Genomic DNA, 8,809 nt, shown 5'->3' with positions numbered 1-8,809 from the left:
CAGTCATTGGCAAGAGTGATCAGGGATTGCGATAGCGGCGATTGCGAAGGGTTCAGGCGATGCCGACCTCCGCTGGAGATTACGGGAGGTGATGAACTCCAGTATCACACAGGAGCCTTTGTCTCCCCTTGTGTCCATCGCATGATCGGGCTGGCTGCAAATCGAATCATCGAGTCGAACAACAGTCAGCTGGAAAGGAAGCATCTTCAGAACAAGGCGTGGTCTCAAGAGGTCAAAGTGGGGCTCGCTCAGGACCAAACTCTGGAGGCTGGCCTGCGGAACGCAATTAGGTCTGAAGACATTCCCGTGCAAAGAGCACAAGCCTTTTCTGGTAATGTCACCGCACCTCCCAGTCTGATTGAGTGAGTGAAGTGCATAGGAGACTCTTTAGATCAAATATAAAACTTACTTATTAAACTGGTGTACGAGTCACAGTCCCGTCAAACAAGCCAGAGTCAGAGAGAGAGAGAGCGAGACAGAGATGATGCAAGAAATTCCCAAACAGGAAAATGTGGCAACATGCAGGTCAGCAAGCAGCACAAGTTAATAAGTTTTGGGACACTGGACGGACAGACTGCCTCTCCCGTTGATGGAAGAATCCATGCCAGAAATGTGTTCCCAGTGCTGACTGACCCAGGTGTGTGATTCCAGCATTTGCTGCTTTCAAGACAAATTGTCACCTTTTGACAATCTTTTCCCTCACCTCTGCTAGACGTCTTAGTTACGGTTGTATGAAGAGTCAAAAGTCCTGTTCCTTTTCACCAAACACCATTTATTTCACTCCCACAGCCTCTGCACAAAACTCTTAACAACACACCACCTGACAGAGGCCATCTGAAGCCCCTTTACATATCAGTGTCAATCATTGGATACTTAACATAAATGAGACAACTAATTGCAATGTCTCTTAACCCATTACTTAACTCTTAACCCATTACTTAACAAGCTCCACCATGAGCGGATTCATTTTTTTTATATAAAGGAAGTTAGCTGCGAATAACTCCAAGCTGGCCAACATAGACCCTGGAAGTGCCAAAGGTGTGTGTGTGTGCGTGTGTGAACAGTGAGATGGAAGCTTAAACAGAGACACCAACATGGAGACAGGTGCAACAAACCCCCTTCCTGAACCCTCACCGCTGTGTCCCAGTGCACTGGTGCAAACTTCATACAGAAGGACAAGAAATGTACGGGACAGATTGACAGGACGCACAGACTGCAATGGGACACAGGCCGACTGCTACACTGACCATGGAGACTGCAACTAAATCACTAGCCTGTCAAACAGGTGAAGCAGTGGGCAGAAGAAAACTTTACGATTCACAACTGTTTTATTGGACACTAGAGTTCAGTACAAATAATAATAATAATCTTTATCAGTGTCACAAGTGGGCTTACATTAACACTGCAATGAAATTACTGTGAAAAGCCCCTAGTCGCCACATTCCGGCGCCTGTTCGGGTACACAGAGGGAGAATTCAGAATGTCCAATTCACCTAACAAGCACGTCTTTCGGAACTTGTGGGAGGAAACCGGAGCACCCGGAGGAAACCCTCGCAGAGACGGGGAGAACGCGCAGACTCCACACAGGCAGTGACCCAAGCCGGGAATCAAACCTGGTACACTGGTGCCCTGAAGCAACTGTGCTAACCACTGTGCTACCGTGCCGCCCGCCCGCTTCCACTCTTCCCCTCTGCATCCTCGCCCTGTCCAGAAGCCGCTCCACTACTGGGGGAAATCCCGGCTCTTAATTACAAGCTTCAATGAGAATCGCCCGTTCGCAGTTCACTCTGAAGCAAGACCTGGTTTACTCTTAAAGGGAACTTGCATTTCTGATATTCACATCGTGCTGCCAGAGATCCAGTGCAAACTGGAGGGGCTGAATGGCCTCCTGTTGCCCTGTGCGGCGATATGAAAGAGAACGAACGATGGTGCCAAGCGGAGAGAAAACTGATGTGGAATGAACAAGTCCAGGTCAAAGGCGTGAACCAGGGACTGGGGAGCAGTGGTTGCAGTCTGCATGGTGGTGTGTGGACACCAGTGCACACCTCACTCCCTGGGAACAGTCAGGAAGGGCCAGCAGACACAGTCCAGCCTCAATCTGGGAAGCTAGCTTCCAATGAGGCTGTGACTGCTCAACACTCATCAGACATAGGAGCAGAATTAGGCCACTCGGCCCATCGCGTCTGCTCCGCCATCCAATCATGGCGGATATTTTTTTCATCCCCATTCTCCTGCCTTCTCCCCATAACCCCTGATCCCTTATTGATCAAGAACCTATCTATCTCTGTCTTAAAGACACTCAGTGATTTGGCCTCCACAGCCTTCTGCGGCAAAGAGTTCCACAGATTCACCACCCTCTGGCTGAAGAAATTCCTCCCCATCTCTGTTTTAAAGGATCGTCCTTTAGTCTGAGATTATGCCCTCTGGTTCTAGTTTTTCCGACAAGTGGAAACATCCTCCCCACATCCACTCTATCCAGGCCTCGCAGTATCCTGTCAGGAAAGAGAAAATGCTGGAAAATCTCAGCAAGTCTGGCAGCCTCTGTAGGAGAGAAAAGAGCTAACGTTTCGAGTCCAGCTCCGACAAAGGGTCATCTGGACTCGAAACGTCAGCTCTTTTCTCTCCCTACAGACGCTGCCAGACCTGCTGAGATTGTCCAGCATTTTCTCTTTCGTTTCAGATTCCAGCATCTGCAGTAATTTGCTTTTATCCAGTATCCTGTAAGTTTCAATAAGATCCCCCCTCATCCTTCTAAATGCCAACGAGTCCAGACCCAGAGTCCTCAAACCGTTCCTCATACGACAAGTTCTTCATTCCAGAGATCATTCTTGTGAACCTCCTCTGGACCCTTTCCAAGGCCAGCACATCCTTCCTTAGATACGGGGCCCAAAACCAAATCATTCCATTCGTGATACTGCCCCATGCACCCCTTCCCCCCCCCCCCCCAAATCTAGATCCAAACCAGTGGGACAAAATGAAGAAAAGTGCAAATTGAACAGTTAATGGTAGAGGAGTGGAGGTGGATAAGGTGGGGTGGGGGAGGGGGGTGAAGAGATTTAATTTCTATCCAAACTGGGAAATAATGCTCAAATATCAAAATCCCCTGGGGGGGGGGGGGGGGGGGGGGGAAATGGAAGAGTGGAGCTAGGCAGGGGAAGTACACGATTCCCAGCCCTGTACCTGGCCGGCAGGTGTATCATGGGCTGCGTTGCAACCAAAATAATGTTCATTCAATGATGGGGATTGGGGATGATGGGGGGGGGGGGGGAGAAGAGAAGAGCTTGCAATTTGGAAAGTGTTCCCCCAGGAGAATTGGTGCTCACACACCTTCTACAAAGCTGGGAGGCAGGGGGATACACCTGGGTAAAGACACACACAATGCAAAGGGGGGGGGGGGGGGTCGAAACTGTTGTATTTCAGCCCAAACTCCCTCCGTCTCCGGCTTCAGCCTCACCTGTGGTTACCTGTGGCTGGGGAGTGAAACAGACAGAGGAAGTCACTCGCAACAAATGTATCCTTCCCAGGCTGGACCCGGCGGGGAGCTGGGCGCCGGGGGGAATGTTGGCCCAGGTGTGTCTCTGCGCCCCAGCCAGGGTAACCCCCCCACCATACACACACACAGGCTGGAAACACCCTCAACCCCGCAATGGGCAACTTTCCCACAGCCCAGCCACTTGGCAGCAGCAACAACTCTCCCTCTGCCCTGCAGGAAAAAGTTGAGCAACTTACGCGTGAAACTTTTCTCTCTCTCTCTCGCTGTGTGTGGCTCCGTCGGCGGGCAAACTCTTCCTGTCCCTGTGGAATGAATATCTGCTGTTATTTCCTCCACACTGGAAGATGGCTGCTCTCTTAAACCGAGAGGGGCGGAACCATTCCAGCCTGAAAGAGCCAACAGGCTGCTTGCTTGCTTCCCTCTCTCTCTCCCTCCCTCACATCCTCTTTCCCTTCTGCAAACACACAAGAAATGATTCACTGGCTCCTCTCTCAGATCAATCATCAGCCTGGAGTTAAAGCTGGACACTTTCCACCTCCAGAGCTCAGTGTCAATTCACACACATCATGGGGAAAAAACTGCAGGCAGATTTTACAAAAATATAAATTAATTCCCACTGATAAATTCAAAAGGGAATTAAGAAGTGACTCTCCCAGAGGGGTGGAAGGATTCTGTGTGTGTGTGTGTGCAGAGTGTCCCCAATGGTGAGGGTGGGGGGAGACATGCTTCTGGGCGCAGGCAATCATTGAACTCTTACAGTGCAGCTGGAGGCCATTCGGCCCATCGAGTCTGCACTGCCCCTCTGAAAGAGCGCCCCACCGAGGGTCAGGTCCCCACCGTATCCCCGTAACTCAGTAATCCCACCTCGGCAGCACAGTGGTTAGCACTGTGGCATCACAGCGCCAGGGTCCCAGGTTAGGTGGGGGTCACTGTCTGAGCGGAGTCTGCACGTTCTCCCTGTCTCTGCGTGGGTTTCCTCCGGGTGCTCCGGTTTCCTCCTACAAGTCCCGAATGACGTGCTGTCAGGTGAATTGGACATTCTGAATTCTCCCTCTGTGTACCCAAACAGGCGCCCAGAATGTGGCAACGAGGGGATTGTCACAGTAACCTCATTGCGGTGTTAATATAAGCCTTCCTGTGACAATAATACAGATCATTACTACATCACTGGACACCTTAGGACAATTTAGCAAGACCACTCCACCTAACCTGCACGTCTTTGGACTGTGGGAGGAAACCGGAGCACCCGGAGGAAACCCACGCACACACGGGGAGGACGTGCAGACTCCGCACACACACCCCAGGCTGGAATTGAACCCGGGGTCCCTGGCGCTGTGGGGCAGCAGTGCTAACCACTGTGCCGCCCTGGTAACCTGCATCATCATCAGGAATGCTCAGGAATTAAGATTAATCTCCTGACAGCACAGGCAAGCAAAACATTGGGAGGGGAAATTACAGGGTCGCCCACGCAGATAGCAGGCTTTCATAAACTATCCCCCAGCACGTGGGAGCTGAGGGGAAAGATGCACTGACCGCGAGCGTGGCATCACTCCAGCGGGGACGTGTATTCATCTGGGATTGCCTTTCAAGCAGATGGGTGGAGGCTCTAGGGGGCAGCAATTAGAGGCTCGATACGGCGGGGGGGGGGGACAAACAGACAGAAGACACAGTTCACACCACAATTCTTATTTCGCCGCTCCACTGTCTTTTCCCTCCTGTTTGCTGATTGCTGACGAAGACCTTGCTGCCACACAGTGCATCAAAGGGCTGTAACCGCCCCCCCCGGGGCTGTGTGGCTGACACTGACTGGTAAACATCACCTGCCTCACAACTGTGGGCAGGGCCGGGTGTGGCTTGATCCATGTCAAAAATTTGAATATCAATACACAATACAATGCTGTTTGGAATTGTTTTGCAATGTTCTTTTATACATGTCGGGGGGGGGGGGGGGAGGCAAGATCTGGCTATTGAGTTGGATGAGCAGCCGTGATCGTAATGAATGGCGGAGCAGGCTCGAAGGGCCGAATGGCCTCCCCCTGCTCCTATCCTCTATGTGTCTATTTTTACACATTTTACGAATAAATGATACTTTTGCCGGGAAAGAATCAGAAAGCTGATTTCAAGACAGGTCCATCGGGAGATGTCAGAAGGGACCTGACACGAAACGTGGGGCAGAGGTCAGTTCAGGAGCGTCTGAACAGACAGCTCCGCAGGTGGAGAGGGGCAGGAAGACAATCCCACATTTCGGGCCAGTTTGCCGAGGACATAGCTGCCAGAGTTCCACTTTCTTATTCTTTCACAGAGTGTGGGGGTCCTGGTGAGGCCAGCGTTTGTTGCCCATCCCTAGTTGCCCTTTCAGAAGGTGGTGGTGAACTGCCTTGAACGGCTGCAGTGCCTGAGGTGTAGGTACACCCACTGTGCTGTTAGGGAGGGAGTTCCAGGATGTTGCCCCAGCGACAGTGAAGGAACGGCCGATATATTTCCAAGTCAGGGTGGTGAGTGACTCGGAGGGGAACCTCCAGATGGTGGGGTTCCCAGGTATCTGCTGCTCCTGTCCTTCTAGATGATAGAGGTTGTGGGTTTGGAAGGTGCTGTCTCGGAGCCTTGGTGAGTTACTGCAGTGCATCTTGTAGATGGGACACACGCTGCCGCTGTGCGTCGGTGGGGGAGGGAGTGAATGTTTGTGGAAGGGGAGCAATCAAGCGGGGCTGCTTTGTCCTGGATGGTGTCGAGCTTCTTGAGTGTTGTTGGAGCTGCGCTCATCCAGGCAAGTGGAGAGTATTCCATCACACTCCTGACTTGTGCCTTGTAGATGGTGGGCAGGCTCTGGGGGTGGGGTCAGGAGGTGAATGTCAAAGATTTGATTTTTCTCTTATTAGAGATGGCCATTGCCTGGCACTTGTGTGGTCTGAATGTAACTTGCTACTTGTCAGCCCGAGCCTGGATATTGTCCAGGTCTTGCTGCATTTAGACATGGATTCCTGCATTATGTTCTGTAATATTCTGTTCGTCACCAAGGATGAGAAGATGCCATTAGCCTCCTACGTGCTCAGGCCATTATTTGTGAGCTCCATCCACCATATTCCCCTCCTCCCAATCCCAAGTAAGAAGCAGAAAGGGAAATCGGTTGGCAAATAGGTTCTTTTCTCCAAGGAAGCCAGTCCCAAACTCTCCAATTCACCTCCACAATTGAAGTTCCTCATCTCCGCAGTTGTTCCCGTCCACTTTCCCTGCATTTCCCATGAGGAGAGGTTGGGCAGATTGGGTCTGTGCTCATTGGAGTTTAGAAGAATGAGAGGCGACCTTATTGAGACATATCGGATTCTCAGGGGGGTTGACGGGTTCACAAGAGGTTCACAAGAATGATTCCTGGAATGAAGAGCTTGTCGTATGAGGAACGGTTGAAGACTCTGGGTCCGTACTCGTTGGAGTTTAGAAGGATAAGGGGGGATCTTATTGAAACTTACAGGATACTGCAAGGCCTGGATAGAGTGGACGTGGAGAGGATGTTTCCACTTGTAGGAAAAACTAGGACCCGAGGGCAGAGCCTCAGATTAGAGGGGCGATCCTCTAAAACAGAGATGGGGAGGAGTTTCTTCAGCCAGAGGGTGGTGAATCTGTGGAACTCTTTGCCGCAGAAGGCTGTGGAGGCCAAATCACTGAGTGTCTTTAAGATAGAGATAGATAGGTTCTTGATTAATAAGGGGGTCAGGGGTTATGAGGAGAAGGCAGGAGAATGGGGATGAGAAAATATCAGCCATGATTGAATGGGGGAGCAGACTCGATGGGCCGAGTGGATTAATTCTGCTCCTATGTCTTATGATCTTATGACAGGGTTGATGCTGAGAGGGTGTTTCCCCTTGTGGGAGAGTCTAGGACCAGAGGGCAGAATCTCAGAGTGAGGGGTCGCCCATTTCAGTCAGAGATGAGGAGGAATCTCTTCTCACAGACGGGAGTGAATCTGTGGCATTCTTTACCCCAGAGAGCTGTAGCGGCCTTTTTAAAAATGATAATCTTTATTGTCACAAGTAGGCTTACATTAACACTGCAATGAGGTTACTGTGAAAAGCCCCTAGTCGCCACATTCCGGCGCCTGTTCGGGTACACAGAGGGAGAATTCAGAATGTCCAATTCACCCAACAGCACGTCTTTCAGGACTTGTGGGAGGAAACCGGAGCACCCGGAGGAAACCCACGCAGACACGGGGAGAACGTGCAGACTCCGCACAGACAGTGACCCAAGCCGGGAATCGAACCCGGGACCCTGGAGCTGTGAAGCAACAGTGCTAACCACTGTGCTGGGCCGTTAAGTATGTTAAAGGCTGAGGGAGACAGATTTTTAATCAGTCAGAGAACTGAGGGTAAGGGGGGTAAGAGGCGGGAAAGTGGAGTTGAGGATTATCACATCATATCAGCCCCGAACTCACTGAATGGCGGAGGAGACTCGACGGGCCGAATGGCCTCTTTGTGCTCCTGCATCTTGTGGATTTGGCGACACTAATGGCAGCACTCCGCCCGAGGCCATTCTGAGACAGCTGTTCCTCGGGGTCGAGACGCAGCAAGCCGATGCATTCCCGTGTTGCTCTGGTCATGGATTACCACAGTGCTGCGTCAAATCTCTGTGCCTGGATGTGGCCCAAAGCTTTAAAGGGATTGGCAAGAGTAACACTGAGAGCCAGGCTGCTCTGTCAGTCAGGGGCATATCTGCAGGGGAAACCCTCACACACACAAAGCAGAGTTTGCACTTGTGTTCATCAGGGCTGTTTACAGACCATTTGCATATCTAAGCTGGACTGTTCTGACAATCGTAACGCCACGAGAGTTGCCAGCTTTATGTGGCTGTGTCCGGGTTGCCTGGTTTCGGCTCCTCTGAAGCGCTTGGGATGATTCACCATGTCAAAAGGCAGCGCATACAGAATGCAAGCTGCAGTCATCGCGTCAAGTTCAGAAGTTGTTGTTGCATCTCCGGGCGACAGGCTCGCCCCGCACATCTTGGCACCAAGTTTGCCGCGACCATCGACAGTTGCTCAAGATGTGACTTGATTGTCCCGCCACAGCACATCCGACAGTGCATCCGATTACGTCTCACCTGATCCGGGCCTCACGCACCCTCTAATCGCCCGCAGCGAGAACAGAGGATGCCGAGTTCGCCATCAGGGTGCTGGAAACAGAGTTAAAATATTGTGTCCCTTGGCCCCAATTGTGCGTTTCTGATTGAGTAAGCTGTCCAGCTCGCACACATGAATCATTGGCAGGAGAGTGCCTATTGTGAAAATTCCAATGGGCCCACTGACGATACAGGCAGGGGGATTTTCCG

The 8,809-nt window shown here is 51.5% G+C and overlaps 1 protein-coding gene across 1 annotated transcript in view; it reads right to left on the bottom strand.

The window, feature by feature from the left end:
• The window catches only part of LOC140397065 (annexin A4-like), a 22,839-nt gene extending 14,413 nt beyond the window's left edge, over positions 1-8,426 (bottom strand). The window contains exon 1 of the mRNA XM_072486097.1: positions 8,265-8,426. Coding sequence (XP_072342198.1) covers positions 8,265-8,426 — 162 coding nt within the window. The remainder of the gene's footprint in view (positions 1-8,264) is intronic.
• Between the last annotated feature and the right edge of the window lie 383 nt (positions 8,427-8,809).

This window comes from Scyliorhinus torazame, chromosome 20, assembly GCF_047496885.1.
Source record: "Scyliorhinus torazame isolate Kashiwa2021f chromosome 20, sScyTor2.1, whole genome shotgun sequence".
Lineage (NCBI taxonomy): Eukaryota > Metazoa > Chordata > Chondrichthyes > Carcharhiniformes > Scyliorhinidae > Scyliorhinus > Scyliorhinus torazame.
The sequence above is the reverse complement of the archived record's forward strand: the minus strand, read 5'-3'. Positions and strand labels throughout refer to the sequence as shown.